At 37.6% G+C, this 21,795-nt stretch overlaps 2 protein-coding genes and 1 long non-coding RNA gene across 7 annotated transcripts; 2 read left to right on the forward strand and 1 right to left on the reverse strand.

The window, feature by feature from the left end:
- Positions 1-5,966: 5,966 nt before the first annotated feature.
- LOC131320360 (autophagy-related protein 18b) lies at positions 5,967-11,812 on the forward strand. 5 transcript variants are annotated; one of them, XM_058351048.1, is made up of 11 exons: positions 5,968-6,175; positions 6,316-6,389; positions 6,953-7,026; positions 7,148-7,257; positions 7,737-7,828; positions 8,097-8,209; positions 8,351-8,470; positions 9,000-9,145; positions 10,150-10,263; positions 10,769-10,831; positions 11,255-11,812. In XM_058351048.1, the coding sequence occupies exons 1-11, from the start codon at positions 6,108-6,110 to the stop codon at positions 11,394-11,396; spliced, it is 1,116 nt and encodes a 371-aa protein (XP_058207031.1). In that variant the 5' UTR covers positions 5,968-6,107; the 3' UTR covers positions 11,397-11,812. The 5 variants fall into 5 exon arrangements, with proteins under 5 accessions (XP_058207032.1, XP_058207031.1, XP_058207034.1 ...); XM_058351051.1 differs by having other exon boundaries at positions 10,769-10,827; positions 11,255-11,408; XM_058351050.1 differs by having other exon boundaries at positions 6,010-6,175; positions 6,316-6,393.
- Positions 11,813-14,249: 2,437 nt separating this feature from the next.
- LOC131320361 (uncharacterized) lies at positions 14,250-20,097 on the reverse strand. Its single transcript, XM_058351054.1, has 5 exons — positions 19,872-20,097; positions 18,591-18,784; positions 15,519-15,603; positions 14,636-14,701; positions 14,250-14,530 (listed from the first exon to the last, which is right to left on the reverse strand). Exons 1-5 carry the CDS (start codon positions 19,953-19,955, stop codon positions 14,438-14,440), a joined length of 522 nt encoding a protein of 173 aa, XP_058207037.1. The 5' UTR covers positions 19,956-20,097; the 3' UTR covers positions 14,250-14,437.
- Positions 15,589-18,574, forward strand: LOC131320362 (uncharacterized). Its single transcript, XR_009198203.1, has 3 exons — positions 15,589-16,520; positions 17,174-17,891; positions 18,440-18,574. It is a non-coding gene; the product is annotated as an uncharacterized LOC131320362 (long non-coding RNA).
- Positions 20,098-21,795: the final 1,698 nt, after the last annotated feature.

Here is a 21,795-nt window from a genome sequence, read left to right on the forward strand (position 1 = left end):
AATTCCTTCACGAATCTACAATGTTAACAGCATATGGTCCTTTTTTTTTTTTGGGTAAGTTAATATTTTTGATTGTTAGAGTAAGAATTTAATTCATTGATAATAAATATTACTACAATTCATCGTGTGCATCTAATAAAATTGAAAAAAGACCTAATGCATACGAGTGCGATGAATAACACATCAAAAATGAATCAAATGATAGAATTTAATTTGTTTTGAGACATATCTACTGCTCGTGCATGTTATCGTCAAATCTACAAGAGAGATGATTGTACAAGCTTGGAGTCCAAACTATGGGGACTATTTAGAGGCCTCGAGATAATTCAACAAGGAATGGAGGCTATGGAACTGCTGCAATTGACTTGATTAATGGAGATCCACCTGAACATTCTCCACACATAGTTCTGATTAAAGAGTCCAGAGCCTTTGTGGAGACCATGGAATGCACATTGTGGCACACGCTCAGGAAAGACAACCAAGTGGCCGACAGACTCGCCAATATGAGAGTCGATTAAGAGGAGAAAATGGCGTCTCATATCATTCCGCCGAATGATCTAATTCCACTGCTGGAGGTGGACAAGCGAGAAGTGGCCTTTGAGAGAGTTTAGTTGCTTTTCATTTCTGGTGTACTAAAAAAATTTTTTTTTTTTTTTTTTGTAGTGTTAGATGGATCTTGGCCCAACACAGTCAATAGAGTATGGATCCCATATTTGTTTTGGAAATTTTTTTATGATCGTAGTTGCCTTTGCAAGTGGTTCGGGGACATGATGGGTCTAGTGGGCCTACGCATACGAGGCCCATTCTCGTTGAGATTGTTTTTTTATTGGAATGGGTTTTGAGATCCAAAACAAACAAGCCCGAATCATTCAAGTTTTTCTTGAGAGTCTTGCAGCTAAAAATGTCATGCGGAATGTAATGCAATAAGCTGTTTTGTAAAGAGTTTATTTATTTTGGTTGCGTTGTTGACTTTATTTATTTCAGCCCATTCGATACAAAAATTAGTTTTTCCTCGATCTCACTTAGTTGACAGTTTGTAACTTCAACAGACGAAAAATATTAGTACTTAGTTCAAAGAGTACATGTACAAAACTATTAAGGACATATATATCAATAAGTTTTTTTCACTCTTATTTACCAAACAATTTGAAATTCTATACAGGGGTGTTTCCACTGATCTACAACTTGTAGACTCCAATTTTTGTGTTTATCCTTATTCATATTTTTTTAATGTTTGTTAGTTTTGCATCAAGCTTTTATGTATTATTGGTTCGTCTCGACGAGAGAAATCGGAAAAGTAATTTTTTTTTTTTGACTTTTTCCCAATTCTTTTGGGAAATACCTTGGAGAGAGCTCACAAAGTCAGCTTTAGGATTTTTTCTTGGATATTTCAAAAAATACTTGTGTAAAGATCATAATTTTTTATTTTTTCCATTTCTCTCATAGAGACGAACAAATAATACATAAAAACTTGACGCAAAATTAGCAAATGTGGGAAAAAATTGAATAAGGACAAGTGAAAAAGTCTGTGGTCTATAACTTGTTGATTAGTGAAAATGCACCCTCAATCTAACCAAAATCTACACCAAATATTTTAAAAAGCTTAGAGTGTATCGAATGTTATAACCAAAATTAAAATCTTCTAAAGTTAGCAATGTTGGTCTAAAATATGGCTCACCAAATCAAACATAGCAATTCCTTAACTAATAACAAAATTTTGGCATTTGGATAACCAAAACTATTAACCTTTTCTCTTTTGACAAGATTGCATGCCAAGAATTACTCTTGGCCTCTAAAAATTACTCTTAGCCACGAAAAATTTCTCCTATCTGCACATAATTACACTTGACTGCAAATAATTGCGACCAAGAGTCATTCTGTACAGCCAAGTGTAATTCTGTGTGGCCTAGAGTAATTCTTCGCGGCCAAAAGTAATTCGTTGCGGTCAGTAGTAATTTTTCGTGGCTAAGAGTAATTCGTTGAGAACTACTAATCTCAGCCATTTGCTGGCTTCAATGGTTGAGATAAAGTGTCTTTTTTTGTGTTCGACGTTTATAGACCTAGACATTTTTAAAGAAAACCGCTCTGTTTATGATATAAATATGGTGAGAAATTGATATGCGACAAACAAAATAATACAATATTCATCTCCCCGACGTTGAAATTATGCATCAGTCCTTAGTTGTTCCTCGTCAAATATATGTCTGTCTTCTTGTACTTATGTTGTTTTTTTTTTATCCCCACTGCTCTTTGATTTCCTCCACACACGGCAAAAAAAATAACAGAATATTTTTCGTTGGGTTGAGAAATTTCATCGTGTAAGATGAGGGATCCGGTGTAGTGAACCCCGTGTAGTGCACATGTAGGGTGGCACACAGCCGTCGATCTCATCAATCAACGGTACACATTAAAAATCAATTATGACCAATAATAAATGGTTCTTATCAGTCATAATTAAAAATCATATCTCAACCATTCATTGTCAATATCGATAGCCCGTGTGCGCGCCTTGCAGGACCTTGCACTACAAGATTTCCCAGAATGTGATGAATATTCCATTTGCTTTTATTTTTTCTACAATAACTTTTCAAAAAATGAAAAACGTTGTAGTGTAACAGCCACATTACGTATATGTGTAGTGTAACAGCCACATTACGTGTATGTCAGCCTGAAAGGCTTGCATGCACACAAATAGGATCTTCATTGAGAATTTAGCGGAAATTTCAACACACGTTTGGATGTTTATTACGATTCAAAGGTATACTAAATTTAACAAAGGAGATTTGTGGTGTAGATAACAACCAAGAGAGGGTCAAAATGTACAACTGTACCCTTGTTAATTTTAGCCAGTCTGGCTCAAATTAGCATCTACGTGATATATATATACGGACCCCTCCGTCCCTGAATGGCCAATCTCCTCCACCCACAAACGCCTACGACGCGGCCTGATCATCCACTTTTCATGCCCACGTCCGATATCGCCAAAATGCCCCCAAATTCCCATTTCAACACCCATCTCATCACTATCCTCGCCCTGACCCTCATCGGAATCTACCTTCCCTCTAATAACGCATAGATGACATCCGTAGAAATCTCTTTTGGCTCTTGTCCTACCGTTGTCTTTGCTGACTTTTGTTTCATAGACAACGGCCATCTCTCGCTCACCATCTCTATGTTTCTGTCACCGCCACCTCCGCGACCTTTGACAAACAATTCACGCTTAGTTTTTTTGTCGTTTGAATCAATGCATGTATTATGTCGCAAGACTCACAATACATCATAATGAAAAACGACAAGATATGCATTCCGGAAGATGCCGGAACACCCCCTAAAGCATTTACCATACCCAGGTTCGATGAAGTCTCTCACGAATCTTCACTCAAAAAACCCCTATCCGTACCTTATTCGGATCATCTTGGTGTCTATTTTTTCAAATTGCGAACCAAACTCCTCTAATCGATGGACGTTATATTGATACCTACAATCTCAATCACGATACAGTGAAAGACTATCTTGGCATGGAAGAAACCAAAAAAACAATCGTCTTTTTTCGCTTCGCTCTGTTTTGTGTTCCTTTAATAGGATGTTGGTTGCTTCAATGCATTATTTGTCCATAAAATTTGTTGGGAGATGGCCGTGCTTCTTCTTTCCAAGGATTTGAATTTGTTGTGCGCTGCAGAAGATAAGTATTATACCAAAGTCACAGGTATGTCCCATATATAGTTGGGACGTGAAGCAACCAACATCGTATAAAAGGAACATAAAACAAAGCTAGCTAGGAGAAAGAAGACCATTGGTTTTTTTTTTTTTTTCCCCTCCCACGCCAAGATAGTCTTTCGTTGTATCGTTATTAGGATTGTAGGTTTCTGTAACAACATCCATCGATCCATAAGGGTTTGGTTAATTTTCAATTTGAAAAATAGATGCGAACATGATCTGAAGTGGGGACGACGGGCAAGGTTCTTTTGAGCGAGGATTCGTGAGAGAGTTCATCAAACCTGGATATCGTATGAAAGGCTTCAAGGATTCCGAGATCTTCGGAATTGCATGTCTTGACATTTTCATTAGGATATATTGCTACATTAGTATAGTACAGAAGAACATTGATTCCAACAAGAAAGAAACTAAGTCGTGAATTGTTTGTCAGGGTCGTGGTGGTGGTGGTGACAGAAATATAAGAGATCTTGAGAGAGACATGACCGGTGTTTGTGAAACAAAAGTTGGTCAAGAGAATGGTTGCGCTGGAGTCGGAAGAGATTCTTATGGATGTGATCTCTACGTTGTTTGAGGGAAGTTGGATTATGAAAAGTGTTAGGGCGAGGATAGTGATTAGATGGATGATCAAGCGTCCCAGGAGATCGTGGCTAGCTGGAGGAGATTGTGTGTATCTTCAAACTTTACATGTACATGTGTTAGACAAAATCATATTCTATGTTCTTTAATCACGAGTTTCACGCCCTATTTTTTTTTCCTTTTCTTTTAGTCTCTCTTCGATTGCGGCGGTCTGACATGGGTTTTGCATGTATTGTGGAAGTTTGTTGCAGAACAACAATAATATCTCCTTGCAGAACAACAAAATATCTCCGGCCAAATCCCACCTGAGATTGGAGCTCTTCCGAACATTCAGACCTTGGATCTGTCTCTGTGCAGTAACGGGTTCTCTGGCCACATGCCCCCTCTCGCCCCAGCAACGGCAACGAAGCGACCAATTTCCTTTCCCCAGGGCTTTCGAGTGGTATTCATTGATATTAAATACTTACAATTTATTGTGTGCATTTAATACAACCATTGATATTAAATACTTACAATCCATCGTATGTGCATCTAATACAACTGGAAAAGACACATGAGTGCGATGAATAATACGTTCATAAATGAATTAAATGATGAAATTTGATTTGTTGTGAGACTTATCTACTGCTTGTGCATGTTGTCGTCAAATCTATAAAGGGAGAATGAAAGATTATGATAATGAAATAAAGCTGCCTTTTAAGTTTTAATGGCCTTTTTAATCACATTGATTGAAATATCAGGTGGCTTTTAAGTACATTCATCGTACTATTAGATGGGACCTTGGCCCAACACAATCGATAGAAGTATGGGTCCTATTTCTTCCGTCCAAAATTTTTGGGCTTTTTTTTTTATATTTGTGTCGTGCTTTAAACTCTTACATCTTTCAATATAAATTTTAAAAGATATACAATATGAATCTTGTTTGATAATTCTTAGATTTATAATACAAAGTTTTCAAAATTATGAAAAATATCATAAATTGGGAGATATAAGAGTTTAAAGAATGACACGAATATCGAAAAAGATCAAAGATTTTGAGACGTAGGGAGTATATTTGTTTTGGAAAAAATTAAAATTTATTATTATCTTAGTTGCCTTTGCACGTGGTTTGGGAACATGATGAGTCCAGTGGACCTACGTATATGTGATTTTATTTTTATTTTTTTGTCAATATTGTATACACTAATGGTGAGGTTGAGGGAAATTATTGAAAATTAGAGCCCGTTCTGCAACGTAAAAAAGTTTTTATTTTTTAAGAAGTCAATTTCAAGCTCAAAAATTATGAGCTTATTGAAATCTAAAAATATGCAATATGGATCTTGTTCGATGAGATCTTTTATACAATGTAAAAAAAAAATTAAAAAATTATTTATTTATATTAATTTTGAATTTAAAAATATAAAATAAACTGATTATTTTTTAAGAAAATTTCTAGAACGGGTCTATATAGTAAGTTAAAAACAAGAGGGGGTTGGATGTCTGTGCATAGACTCAAAATCAGACCACCGTTTGGAAGCCAATGAGTACAACTAGTTTGGAAGCCAATGAGTACAACTAGATGGCTATAAAGAGCTATCAGCCTGCAGAACTGGAGACAAGTGTAATTTCATAAATTACGAGGTCCTGTCTGTAGTATAGCTAAACAAAACCACAACTCTGTGAAGTGCAAGGGAAGATAACTGTGTAAACTGTCAAGTCTCCGAAATCTTTTGTATTTTCCTGTAAAATCTGTCTGGAATCTCTGATGAGCGCTATGATACATGAACTAGGAAACCGATAAGAAGAGTAAAAAGGGTAGCTGGAAATCTTGAAAAATGGCGAATCAGTCCTCCTCCTCCTCCACATATCCGATCCTCTGCGCCTCCTTCAATCAGGATAACAGGTAGCGTACGCTGCGTACAGTTCATATACATGGTTTGAATTGCATCTGTTGATTTTCGTATTTAGGACAGAGTAATTTAAGGTTGTGTTTTTCGCTTCTTCTTTTTTGGGTGATTAATTGTTGAGTTCTGAATTTCTCAGTTGTTTTGCGATTGGGACGAGGGATGGGTTCAAAATATTTGATTCCAATACAGGAAGGCTATGTTATGAACGAGGCAAGTATGTCATGAAAGTTGGAAGTTGGAAGTGTTTTACTTAGTTAATTGCTAGTTGTGCTAATGGAATTTATTGCTTGCCGATCAACAAAAAAAAGGGGGAATTTATTGCTTTTTTTTTAAAAAAAATTTCTCTTTGGTTAATAGAGTCTGTAAAAATGAAGTTACATAATGCGGATGCATGAGCAGGAGAGAAAGCAGAAGCAAGAGCGTGATAACTCCTTTCGAAAACATCCCAAACCACTAAAGTTCGTGGGAGTGAGGATTGAGAGTGGGAACACCCGCTCTCAGATCCTACTGGACAATATGTGACCTAGGTTAGAAGTGGTTAATTGAAGTTTGGGTGAGTCTTATTCCTAAGAGTAAAAGGTGTGGATAAAATCGATTTCCTTTTACAAAACAAATATGTAGGATATAGAAGTAAATTGAGATGGTGGGGAGAATCCGAGAATGCATTTGAAGGCATATATCAATTATGTTTATGTTTGTCATCTTAGATGCCGTAAAGCTTATTTGGTTTCAAGTATTAGCACTATTCTCATCAAATATGTTTCCTTTGTCAGCTATCGGAGCATTCATCATCGTAGAGATGCTCTATTCTTCAAGCCTTCTTGCCATTGTGGGAGCTGGGGAACAGGTTACATGTTTGTGTAGTACTTTTTTTTAGATGGTGTAACACTTCTAGCAAACTTTCATTGTTCTGTTGGCTTTTTCTGAATTCCGATTCTATGTTTCTCATTATGACCTGACTGGAACAGCCATCATTGTCACCACGTCGTCTTTGTTTATTCAATACTACAACTGGGACTGCCCTTCGAGAGCTGAATTTCTTGACTTCAGTCCTTGCTGTTTGTATAAACAAGAAAAGGTAAATATAAAGGGACTTGCAGTATTATGAATGGTGGAAATACAATAATTGGTATGACAATCCCTGTTTGATTTTGGAAGTCAAAATACATATTGCGGGAATCCCAAATTTTAAAATATTGTCAGTGTAGTTAAGGCATCAATTACAATTTTCAAAATGTGAGGCAGCAATTACTTTAGTATGTTTGGGTGCTAAATTGACTAAAGGAGGGGTCAGGTTATTTTGATTCAAGCTTAGTAGGATAGACACGAGGGGCTGATTTGTTGACAGGAACAGTTAATTTTGTGATACTGATGCTATGAACCAAGTAGTGGTGGCTGCCCTGTTGAGAGAGAGAGATGTGAATGTAATACAAATGATTTTGATACTGTAAACCAGATTGTCTAATTGTTTGAGTTGTCCCGATCTGCTGGAAGTTACTGTTGGCTCATTCAAAAAGCTCATCTCTTCTTCCTGAAGTAGTTTATTTGAATGTGCAGATTGATTGTTGTTTTGCAAGAAAAGACATACGTATATGACATAAACAGTCTCGCTATCTTGGACACAATAGATACTGTGCCAAATTTAAAAGGTGAGTAGATATCTTGTTTTTACAGTTTGACTGAACTCACGATTTTGTTCTATCGACACGCTTTTCAAACACTGTTTTGTTGTTAGCTTAATTTGCCAACTGATGGTAGAATTTCTTGTTTGAATAGTGGCATGCCATCATATTTCCGACTTTATGATAGTGCTTGGATCTTAATTTGCACTTTCCTGTAATTTTAAGACTACATGAGCTGAAGAGCATGGATTGTCTGATTGATTTCTGCTATCTCCAATTTAATTTATCTCCTCAGGACTTTGTGCATTTTCCCCAAGTTTGGATGGTTGCTTCTTGGCTCTTCCAGCAAGTACTGCAAAAGGATCTGTGTTAGTCTACAATGTCATGGAACTCCATTCTCACTGCGAGGTTATTAATCTTATGATGCTTTTTAATATATAATGCTCAATGCATGAGTTGATGGTATGATTAATTGTAGCCTTGTTACTATTTTTTGCTTATTTGAATTTCTTCTTTGAACTTTCTATCATAAGTCTAGTTATCTTTCAGATAGATGCTCATCGCTCACCACTGGCTGCAATGGTTCTTTCTTCAAATGGGATGTACATTGCAACAGCATCTGAACAGGGAACCATAATCAGAGTTCACCTAGTTTCAGAAGCGACTAAGGTGAAGCATCACAAATGCCTTTAATGGACTTCCAATATATCAAGTAGCTCTCTTACCTATTACTCCCTCTGTCTCATCTTCTTGATCATATATGGGATTTCGAACTTTTCAAGGGGCATGCAACTAATTTGATTCCATAGAAATCCAAGGGCATTATTTCTTAATTTGTTCCTACTTTTTTCCGCTACAAAAGCATTTATGGCTATTTACAAAGGATAATTTTGAAAAGTTACAAACTTTTTGCTTTGACACCCCACATATGGACGTGCTAAGAATATAGGAGGGATGGAGGGGTTCTTCTTTGATGAACTTCTTAATTTGAGATTTCTTGAATGAGTGATTTCAAGTGCAAGCCCATGAAATGGCTCGACCATGTTCCATATCTTTGTGTTGCTGCCTGATTCCATTAGTGATGCACCATTTTGACCTTAGTTAATTTCACTTTCAACCTCAACTTCACTTTATGTCATATCTCTATTTAAATGCTTGGAGTTGAAGGTACAGAACCTAACTATTCTATCTTTATCAGTCTTATAACTTCCGAAGGGGAACATACCCATCAACTATATTTTCATTGTCATTCGGGCCATCCATGCAACATCCAGATACTCTTGTAGCCACAAGCTCTTCAGGTTCTGTTCATGCTTTTTCTCTGGGATTCAATATAAACCAAAGGTAAGAACTAAATCTAACTTCTTCCTAGTATGCCACTTGACTTGGCTATCATGTACATATATACATATCTCTATATGCAGCCATTGGCACTAGAGTGACCTTGGGCCTTGACAAGGTGCAAAAAGATGGTTGTAAAAGTTTGTAAAGTCCTTGGAAGCTTTTCCACCAGCTTTTGGCGTATGGTCGTGGGGCACTCTGGTCCGGTGTACTAGTTTATGCTTGAAATCTTCACTACTATTGGCAACAAACATGCATAACCTAGTAAGATATGTTACTTTGCTACTCTTATTTAAACTTGCTTCAGCCTACTTATTTTTCTATCAATCTGAAGCTTGTTATTGTAGACAGCATCTTGTGAGTGTTCTACTGCTCTCTTTTTCGAGTCATGCTATGTGCACCGACACATTTGTAGGGAAACCGTACAGACCGGCCGCGTCGGGCCGTCTCCGGCCACCGGACGGCCGATCCGAGCCGTCCAAAAAAATTTTTAAAAAAAACCGAGGGGCCCTCGCGGGAATCAACGGCATCCGATGTGTGCATGGTGCTTGATCTAAACACCCTTTACATATACATGAAAAAAGGGTGTTTAGATCAAGCACCATGCACACATCGGATGCCGTTGATTCCCGCGCAAGGCCCCTCGGTTTTTTTTTTTAAAATTTTTGGACGGCTCGGATCGGCCGTCCGGTGGCCGGAGACGGCCCGGCGCAGCTGGTCGGTATGGTTTCCCTACAAATGGTTGGTACGTATATCATTTCTGCTCTTTTTCTTGGGCCCATTCTTCATTTTGTGCTTTCCCTTTTATGGGAGAATTCCCCAATGACTTCTCATTGTTACCTTTTGGTTTCTAGTGTTCTGTTTGTTTTTCTTCAATAACACTGCCTAATATTTTGTTGATGTTTATGTACTCAAACAATTGCATTCAGTGCATATCTAACTTACAGATGTGGCATCTAACGATTTGCAAAGTCAATTAATCTATTTTGCCATGTTAATGCTTACAGAAGCAGAAGATCTACTGGTATCCTCGGATCGATAATGCCGGAATCAGTTAATGATGCCTTGGATCCAGCTCATCATCATGTACTCCATAATGGTTTTCCAGCGGGAGTGAAAAGGTGAAGCATTTATGAACCTTTACAAAATGATGGTGGACTTCTCCCTTTGTCCCTTTTGTTTGTCCATTTTTTCCAACTTTTAGGGGATCCTAGTTATTGCACTTAGTCACTTGCAAAGTTTCAACTTTTCAAAACTACCCTTCAACATTTTTAAGCTATATGCCATTCACTAATGCAAGCTATTCAAATTCCAAAAGGAAATGGGCGGAGATGGAACGTTGCAGATTTTGGAGCATTGACTTTTCAAAAAGGAGAAGCATTGTTGTACATTCCAGAGAAACATCACTTGATTTGTTAGTTACATCAGTTTTAATCTGTAACCAGGGGAGCTGCCACTGATGACCAACAAAATTACTTCTCACTCAACATATTCATTATGAAATGTTAACACTGGTTTACCCTAATGTTTATGGCACTTCTTATTGTAGTCATATTTTTTCAGTCACGAAGAGACTTCATTTATCTTTTTCTGTAGCATATTCACTCAATGATGTGCCTGGTGCAGTTATGCAGTGATTCGCAAGGTTGATAAAGTTGCTGACTCTATAGCTGAATCTGTGGCATGTAGGTAAGTTCGCTGATGTTGTGATTACCCCTTGATAAGTTATGCCGTTTTATGTTTTATTGGTTTTGCATCTAAGTTATGTTTTCGCTTTGCCACTTTTGAGTTTATTTATAGCATCGTATTCCCAATCTTTGGAAAGTTTATTGAAAGTCATCAACTATGCAATATATGGAGTAATTTTTGAAAGCTCGTTGTGCAAATCCTCTCTTTTGTTCTATGGAAGATCGTCGTCATAATTTGTTCTCATGCATATATGCTATTCTGCTGCTGGTTGTTTCTATGATTGATTGCACAGCTTTAGTCGTGAGAGGGAGTTCGGTAGTCTTCATGTAATTCACCATTTCATATGCTTTGTTGACCTTTACTCGTAATCTCGGGTCTATTATCTACCTTTTGTATTAAATTTCTGTTCCTGAAATTTGTCAGGGCCACTGTATCCATAATCACTTCCAGTGGTTACTTCCTGGAGTATACCTTAAGCATCAACCATCAGAATGAATCCTCGTGGATATTGGAGCGTGAATTCAATCTTTTGACAGTGATCTCTGAGGGAACCATCAACTCATGAATGACATGAATCATCTCGTTTCTTGGCCTCAAAACTTGTCGTTAAGGGACTTCTCAAATATGCAACATTTTCTTGGAGGTTGGGAACGTTGATGTTCCTTAACTATTTACAGACATAAGAGAAAACACTGGTACAATAAGGACGATGAAGCTGTCTACGGGATGGATTCAGCCTTCGGGCATATAGTTTAGTAAAGCAAGGGATGACAATTGCACATTGTTGCATTCAATATGTCGCATATGTATACATTCACGTAGGTATTCACTTCCGTTGAGCTATGTAAAAGAATGACATCAGAAGAATCATACAAAGAAGGGATGTGTGCTTTATAGATATACATATCGTGAAATATAGGCATCATCCGTGTATGGATTTCTGTATATGCTTGGGCTGTAGTCTTTGTTTGCTGATTTTGATGCATGTGGATCTCAGCTTACTAACATATGAGCATTGTACCAAGGACGACATAGGGGTGTGATTGTGATTGTCGTGGGTTCTCAACATGAATCTCAGTGGTTTTCTATCTGAATTTAACCTATCCTGTGGGGAAAGAAAGATTCAGGCTTCAATTCTTTCTACTTCCTTCTGCCGTTGCCCTTGAAGTTATCTTTCTTGAACATCAGAAGGTCTTGGTCACTAATCTCTCAAGCTCTTTACACATAAGTTGATCAATTAATATTACGTTATGAGAACTCTGGTTGGGTTGGCATCTTGAATTTATGAAAGGAAACGCAAATTCAAGGAATTTTCCTCATTGCATTTCCTATGTAAATGAAGAAGAATTCTTTTTAGTATCATAATTGAACACGTTCAATGAAACGCCACACGTAATGAGGAACTATTTACACTGCTCACGGTGTCTGGGTAGGTTTGGAAAATCCCCCCCATGCATATGATTTCTTCCGTGCAACTCAACACATATAACATATTCATCCAGACATAGCGCATATACGACGTATATTTTTTGTTGGAAAAAATACAATGTATTCGGCAAATCTAGAAAACAAGTTCCATTAGAAACGATAAAGTGAAATACATATTACAGAATCCAAGAACCGATTCAAAATATGAGTAAACTGTAATAGCGATACAAAATCAAATCAGTTACACACAATATCCTTAAAACATATTTGCCACCTACCAGAGAGTGTTGAGGTTTATCGGCATCTGTCTCCCAGGAGTTATCCAATTAGGACCACTACTCACGGAACACCACCGTGAGTGGTCTTGGCAAACTGACTCAGTGTCTAGCTCTCTCTCACGCAAAGAATGAACTCAAGAAAAGTAGTATGGAACTCGGAAGTGGCGTGTTGATCCAAAAAACAAAATACATACATATATACATCAAGGTGACTATTGTTGTGTGGAGGAATCAATACGGGAAACTCCCAGAATGCATTCTGCCATAATTCATGCCATCATGGGGTCTTCAATAGCTGCAAAGTAACTAACGTAATGTCCATAATCATTGAATCATAGGAGGCCTTTCGGTTGCCTCGGAAGACCCTCTAAATTCCCTCCAACTTCATTCACCATAATCTGGAAAGTTCCAACATCGTTCACCAAAGAGAGGAAGAATCACTGCACAATATAAACCATCTGTTCAAGCAAATTGAGTTCGTGCATTCAAAACATACAGTTCCACTCGTGAAAAACCGAAACATGTACTCTATTCAAATTTCAAAGTACTTCAGACATATATCACTCTTTTTCCTCTCAAAGGACATTAGTACGATGTTTCAAAGTAATAACTAGTTTACAGCGATATTTGATTGTAGATGCACACGCGAAATCAAACCCGAATTACCATCCAGGAACAAAAACAAATCAGTAATGAAACCACCAATAACCGGAAAAAAAAAATGGCATCAAAAAAGAACTTCACTGATATAAAGAAAGATAATACAAGAGAAAGAGCAACAGTGCTATCGCCGTAAGATAGAAAAAGCGTTGGAGATGAGCGAAAGCCAACAAGGGCCTAAGGAGTAGAAAATTGTGCCTCAATTACACAAAAGACAACATAAACAAGTGAAACTACTACTAAACTACGTGAAACACCTCCCAAACGACAAGCCGCAGTCAACCCAAAAAAGACACATGATACGAGCGAAAACCAAGAGTACAAACCAAGAAGGCGACCGAACCGTTGGCCAGATCATGCCCATTTTTAACGGCAGCCGACACATATCAGTTAGCCATTGCGAGAAAACCGAACCACCATCAACTCCGGCTGCAAAGAGACCGGATAACACACATCACAGCCGTGCCTCATCAACCTGCAAAACAAACAAGCCCACTAGACATGCATGCACATTGAAAAACCTCGGATCGGAGGGGAAAGGGGAGAACGAAGAGCAGAAACCAGATCCGAACGAAGAGGGAAAGAATGAATGCAAGGAATTAAGTGACTTTCAATGGCTTAAACATGCCATAATATAGAAACGTAGAGCAATGTTTTAAAAATTGCACCGGTTGGACCGCCAACTTGACCACGGTCCGGTCTGGACAAATCACGTAACCGCTATATTCTATAAACCGGCCTATTTTAGAAAAAAAAAATTCGACAAATCACGTAACTGCTATATTCTATAAACCGGCCTATTTTAGAAAAAAAAAATCGCTAAAATGGACCGGTTGAACCGTTAAACCGTTGAACTGGTCACGGTTCTGTTGATCCAAACCGGTCAAGAGATATGAAAGAAATCAATGGGTCTGGAAAATCTCCCCCAAGCATATGAATTTCTTCCACGTAACTGAACTCACATATTCATTCCTAGAGATAAAAGAAGATCACCAAGAGATATGAAAGAAATCAATGGACCTGGACTGAATCACATCACAATATAAGCCATCTGTTCAAGCAAATTGAGTAGAATTGTAGATAGGTAAAAATCGTCAAACATGAACATCAAGTTCTAATTAAATCGGAGTTCGTGCATCCACAACATACAGTTCCACTCATGGAAAACCGAAACCTGTACTCATATTCAAATTTCAAAGTACTCAAGACATGATCACTCTTTTTCCTCTCAAAGGACATATCATCTAGTTCTTGTTTTTGCAAATTTGGGTCGCGAAGCTCTCTTCTCCATCTTCTCTCTCTTCTTTCGCGTCTTTTCATCCTCTTCACCTTCCTGTCAAACATTATAGAAGATAGTAAGAAAAACTTATCGCACCAAGCCTTAGACATGAGTTGCATTGGTTGCAAAGACAAAACAGATCCAGGTGAGAGAGTGTACCTCTGAACCATGGGGTAGAAATCCTTTAAGCAAACCTATGAGTTTATACGCAGCAAATGCTGGTATCTGGAAAGCAAAAGGATAAGAGTTCATTTTCTGTTTTCGCTCATAAAAACTAGGTGCTTTTACTAATACAGCCCTGAATATGACGTCATTCTATAGAGAAATGGCATGATTAATTTATTATTTAACTTATGTTATTACCAGCAGAAGAAAATTTAGTTTCGATATATAACTTGCACTCAGAAAGTCGCTTGGAACATTTTCTAACTAGTCAGCCAGATAATCACTGCTCCAATGTAACAAATTCTACCAAACAAAAACTGCTAAAATCAACAACATGATCTGCAATTATTCTTTGATTAGTATTTCCACATTCATACTAGAGATGACAGTTACACCAACAGTGATTTTTATCTTTTCTTAATTTCATCGTTTACCTATCTGCAGGGGAAAAAAGGCAATAGCTATATTACACCAGTTTGCAACCCAAAAGTACAAAAACTTCAGCATTCACGGCTGAGGTCCACTCAGCTAAATTTTGTTATTTATCAGTGATATCCAATTGATTGAGAGCTGCAATTTCTTTTTCCTTTTCTGTTCTTTTCTTTTTCCTCACAAGTAGAGAGCCACTTTGGTAAATAGATGAAGACCAAAGCAAAAATGAACTTCCCTCAACTCTACACACTATAAAGGGAAAAACGAATGATCCTTTCCTTCTGGTGGTTCCTGTATTCTATTTGATTGGACTTCCACCTAAGGATCCGAAAACCTAACCTAGCATAGGCTACTCTTAATTAATCAGCAACTCATAAGCATGACACCACTGTGAATTACACAGGCAAATGCCCATATAGCACCCAATTCACAAAATGGATCTTACCACTAAATATATATACCAAAATTTTTCAGAGATGATAGACGCGAGCTGCACGAAGCCTGTAATGTAGATTACATCATGCAGATATCTGCAAGAATAACCACTGGTGCAGTAAGAATCTTTTTGTCCTATACATGAGTAGAAAAAAATCATGTACGTTATAGCGAGAAAGTCACTTATATAAGGCAGGAAAATACATAAAAGAAAAAAAGGCAACACTTGGAAGTGTCTTACATCTCTCAAAGATGTAAGGAATCCTCATCACTAATATCACATAGGAAGCCCATTTAAAAAATGCAACACTTAGTAAAGTACTCTGATGCAGGCCGACATTTAATTATTCTAGAAATATAGAAATTTTGGTTTCTTATTTTGAAATTAGTATTTTATTAGCAATCTTTCCTTTTTAGCATAAATTGCCAAGAACTAGGTTTTATTAATTAGGTTGATTCTATTTCCCTTTTAATTTTTTCCTTGTTCTCCAAGACATAGATTCTCTAGTTCATACTTGTTCGTAGTTACTTTGTGCAAAAAGTTTCGTTTGTCATACGCTTCCCTGCATCAAACTCCCAGTCTTCAATTACAAATAAGATGTCAGAGATCTTCTCGATAGTTGGGACCACAACACTAGAACCAGTATACATGTTGCAAACGTTATTCTCTGTTGTGAAATCAAAACTTCAAAAATCCTTTGACTTGTAACAATTAAATCTTTTCTGTACTAGATGACATCACCAAAGTCAATCATATTATCAACATAAGGAAAGGGAGAATGGACTTGGAGAAGAGAAGTGAGAGTAAAATCACAAGCATTTCTCTTATCTTAAAAATTGCTCAAAACAGACAATATCATACTGCAAATCCATCCTTGTACAAACAACATGCATGTTACTGCAACATCACATCTGAGGTAGAAAGCTTCTGTAGTCCTCCACATTACCCAACTATTGGTTTCTCTTTCTTTTTTCACCCGGGGTATCCAACTCTTGTTAGCCCTAGAAGTTAGTGCAGGAGGATGACAAGGAGTCTGTGGTGGGCCGAACCGAGGATGGGCCCAAGACAAGCCCAGGAATGGGAAGCGGACGGAGCCAGAGTTTGGGCTTCCCCAGCTAGCCTCGTTTGCTTGGACTGGGTGTGAGTCCAGCTTAATAGGAGAGAAGGCCGAGTGGAGTTGGGCCAGACCGAAGGGTCCGACCAACGGTTTGCAACCCAATGCACTGACCCACTGCCTGAGCCTTCAGGTCGGTCTTAGCAGGTCGGTTCAGCCACTCAGGTCGGTTTGCCCCATGAAAACGCCATATGGAGTTGCTTCCTACCGTTTCTAGGAAGGCCTCGAACGTCTCAGAAGCAAGGCGATTATTTGTGATGTCGTGGGCATGTGCCATATGCCATGGTTACCCTAGCTTGGAGAGCAAGTACGTTCGCTTATATAAGGAGAGGGATAAACCCTAAGAAAGGTACGCAACCCTATGTCTAAGAAATACACACACACACACACACTCTCTCTCTCTCTCTCTCTCTCTCTCTCTCTCTCTCTCTCTCTCTCTCTCCTGTTTACTGACTTGCTCGACAGAGGGGCGAGAGGCAGTCAACTGCCTCACGCCTTGGTGCAAGTACACAGCAGAGCAGAGGAGGGACAACCCTGAGAAGTCGTGAAGAGAAATCACCATCCCACGGAGTCATCGAAGTGTTTTCCGCAAAACATCATTGAGCAAGAGGAGACATCATAACTCTTTTCCCTATCGAAATTAGCAATAGCACCAAAAGGCCTATCGACTGTTTCCAATCAAATCAACAATATATTTGAACAATAAAAGTTCCACTGAGCTCCTGTTTGACTGGTAATGAAAACACCTGTGAAACCATGGAAGGAAACTATATTTCTTGGTTGTGTCCTCGTCATTTCTATTCTAAGAATACCAGCTTCTTCAATGTTCAAATTACTGGTCGAAGATGTGGACTCATGGCAAGTGTTACACTGCTCTTGTATTTTCCGTATAGTACTTGTGTCCTACAGATATGGCATCGATGTTGGATGTGTCTCAACATTAGATCCTTGGATCGTCTAATTTCTAAGATGTTCTGGATAAAAAGAAGCTCACATTTGCTAAAAAATAAATAATTCTACTCGTGCACATGAAAGAAATATAGCAACTTGATACCTTTTCTTAATCTCATTTGATATCACGTACAATTCTAGCTAAGTTGGAACCAACGCAATGACATACAATACCAATATGTGTTCAGGGTATGTCCCCAATTGCCATATTCACACCCAACTTTTGAAAACACGTCACTTTACCACAATTTCTTAAGATTTAACTTCAGTCAGATCTGACGCTTGGACACAAGCCAGCACTTGATACTCCTAACTGAGTCCACTTAACAGTAGGGCTGCAAACGAGCCAAGCTTTACCGTGCTCAAGCTTGTTTATTAAGTTTTTAACAAACTCGAGCTCAGTGAAAACTTAACGAGTTGAGCTCGAGCCGAGCGGGCCTTGGCTTGACTCGAGCTCGAGCTTGTTCACGAGCCTTAACGGGCCAACAAAAAACGTACATATATCCTCGCATAGGCCTAATACAACCAAAAATGTATTGATTGTAAAGGTATATATCTTTCATTTTCCTATACTCTAAAAGAAAATAATCTCAATTTTAGAATAATAATAACATGTAATATATTTTTGTAAGGGTTTGCATCATGATATCAAAATGCTAATGCTAATTATAGTAATTAACGTAAAAAGTCTACTAAGTCATGGCTTGCAAGCCAACTCGAGCCGAGCCTCTACTGGCTTGTGTTCAACTTGATAACGAAACAAGCCTAGAATTTGAGCTTAAGCTTGTTTATTTATTTATGTCTCGAGTTGAGCTCGAACGAGCTTTTACCGAGCCGAGTCTCGAGCGGCTTTGTTCATTTGCAGCCCTACTTAACAGCGACAATGGCTCATTCCACATTCTTTGTTTTAAAAATGATCATACCCCGAAATACTGAATATAATGAATAAAGATTTACATCCAAACTTGAAAACAAGAAGAAACAAATGAAAAATAAAGAACATTAGAGAGACGTACCCACAAATTCCACCGGTACTCATATCAAACCCACCATCTAAAAGCTCCCCATCATCAGTGTATGCAGGGTTTGCCATCGAGGCAAGTTGTTGATATGGAATGATGTACGCAAAAAAGGTCAACATGAAGCCAACCCATTGTTTCCACTTGAAAGTAGAATGAAAGATTCCTGCCCTCACCACAAGATATATGACCTACACAAGCACAATTTGTCATTTAGGACAAAGAGCATTGAATGGGACCAATTTGGGAAGAGACCAAGTAGTCAGTGACTCAGTATACAATTTTTTTTTCCTGTTTTGATATCTAACCTTTAAAAGTTCAATGGGAGAGCAAGAATAAACAAGGCAATCAGACCAATCATGATTATTACTTAGAAAGCCAATTTGGTGTAATGACCATCAAAACTAAAACAAAAATATGAAGTCAGCGACACTTTAAGGTGGTTACTAGTTAGACATAGATATGCCCATATAGTAGTCCAAAAGGGTAAGATTCATCCCAAACAACTTGTGATGATATCAAACTTTCCCATACAAGGCTAGTGCTTTGTTCATTACTGTGGACCTGAATTCCACTTAAGAACCAAGACAAGCAGAGGGAATCCCAGATCATAGATGTCCGCAATCCCTGTCCCTGAGATTTCACCCCTTTGAATTTGAATCGATAAAATGATATAAGAAATAATCAAAAAATATTTTCCCCACATATTGGTCATTCACTTTTTGTTCAATTGGAGAGCAGAATAGTACAGTGGCGGACCTCTGTTTTGCTGGTGAGGGCTAGAGAAAGAAATCCCTCAAGTTCTCTATCTTCTCAGTGTTGAATAGAGGCTACAGAGCTATTCAAATTTCTACATAAAACTACTTAAACTACAGATACCACAAGGACAAGCATTCAGAGCTACCTAGTCTTAATTTAATACGCATAGAATTCTGATTTCTTGCAATTAATCAGTGGTTGTGATTCAGTTCAATTCTGTTTGAAATTCAGCACAAACGCAATTAAACTATGAACTTCACAACGCCAAAACAGACCGAGCCATTGAATATCAGCTATACAAACCTAATCTGAGATACAGTCAAATTCTAGGTCAATGTCAGCAAAAAGGCTTCGTTTGCTTCAAAGACTAAAAGGAAAATGTGTGGATCGAACTTTAGGTTGTTTTCGTATGTTATCAGTACATGGAAGGTGAGAATTGCAAACAAGGAATCGATTACAAAGTGGAGCTAATTTATGAATCAAGTAGTGGGACGACATGAGGGTGAAAGGAATTGGTACATTGCAAGCGATGATGAGGCGAAGTAGGTTCTTCATGTGACGACTGTTCTCTTCCTTTCGCTTCTTGGCCCCTTGATTCGCCATGCCTGATCTCTCTCTCTCTCTCTCTCTCTGGTTCAGATTTCAGACCGGAAAGTGAGAAGACAAAGTTGGATACTCTCGGCTGCGGTCTGTTTGGTGGCGAGTATATGTATTCTCCGATGACGAAGAAGGTGTCCCTAAAACGGGTTTATGATATCCAGCTGCGTTTCCCTTTTGAGTAGCGTGGGGCGTACACTGTCACAATTGAAAGTGTAAGGGTACATTGAATTAGAGAAAGTGTGAAGGTTCAAAATGTAGTTTTCCCTTGAGTATTTGAGTTTTTCAAAGAAAATTAGTTTGATTTAAAGAAATTGAATTGTAAGACCTTAAATACATCTTTTTTTCAAGAATTTCACACTAGAATATTAACTCTAAATTATTTTTCGGTGGAGTGGACAAATATTTTTTCAAACTAGGTGTAGATTTTTCCGTATATGTGCATTTGTATGCATGTATTTTATGACAAAGTTTCGTAAGAAAATTAATGCATAGTAATTCAATTGTGTAAAAAAAAAACTTTAGGGAATTATTTAAATTTTTATACTTTTTTACCAGACATGTTTGGAAAATGTGAGTCTAACATTCTTTCGTTGACGGAACAAATACATAAGATATGTAGCATATATTTTCATACTTTCTTCTTACATAAAATAAAGCTCAATTAAGAATTTTTTAATATTTATTTTCCAAGTGTAATGTCAAAATTATTTTCGTTAAATCACAATTTATCAGTGTTCTAAAAGGCGGCCTCCTAGGCGAGACAATGGTTCAATGCTTGGATCAGAAAACCGACGAATCGGGCGCCTAGTCCCTGCCTAGCGCCTCTTTTCCGTTCGACTAGCGCTTAACGATTTTTAAAATATTTTAATTTATAGCGCATGAATGACTTGTACCAGATGTATGATACAAAACTTTTGTGCAATAAAATTTCGACATCAACCAACAAAGTTTGGTGATGTTCAAGAAAAAAACAACAAAAAAAAAATTTGTCATTATCATTGTCCTTTCTTGCACTTGCCATTTGCCAATCCACTAACACCAAAAGAAAGGATATTATTTACTCCGTACTTTTGTTTTTCTTTCGCCACTAAAAAGACACGTCTTTTTATTATTCTTGGTGAGGGCCACTAACGCACTTTAAATGATCTCTTTTCCTAATTAAATTGGGCCCACTTCTAAAGTGACCCTTTTCCGAGATTAATAAGACGTCACCTTTTAAAAAAACAAAATAAAATAAGACGGCCCACTCCATGCTCTAAAACTAATCAAAAAGGTCCAATAAAAGCATTGCTATTTCAAGGAGAAAACTTCAAATCCCCACATAAAACCAACCGTGTCCAAGTAAAATGGACGAAAAGGGGGGATCAGCATATAATCTTCCGTGAGCTTGACCAACAGAATTCTTACCGTTGTGAAATATTACTATTCAACTTTGATTACTGGTTCGGCGGTTTCGTTCAAATCTTTTGCACAGATTGTTGTACGAATTAATCACTGTCAGAGAAGACAGTCTAGTCCGTATCAGTGACAGAACACAAGCTCGTTGTGAGTTTGTGACGACTGCGTTCTTATGGAGAGTTAAGCCTCGTTCGGCTAAATAAGCTAACTAGCTTATTTTTCTGTCTTTATTCAAAAAAAAATTGTATTCGTTAGTTTTTCGTCAATTTTCTGGGGATTATTGCATCGTCATTACAAGAGGAATAAAAAGTAAAAAACTACGATCGAAACCTAATTTTTTTGAATAATGACAAAAATAAACCAATAAGCCAATTTTTTGTCTTTATTAAAAAAAAGAGATTTCGATCTTAATTTTTTACTTTTTAAATTCTTTTCATCATAACGA

This window comes from Rhododendron vialii, chromosome 3a (assembly GCF_030253575.1).
Source record: "Rhododendron vialii isolate Sample 1 chromosome 3a, ASM3025357v1".
Classification (NCBI taxonomy): Eukaryota; Viridiplantae; Streptophyta; class Magnoliopsida; order Ericales; family Ericaceae; genus Rhododendron; species Rhododendron vialii.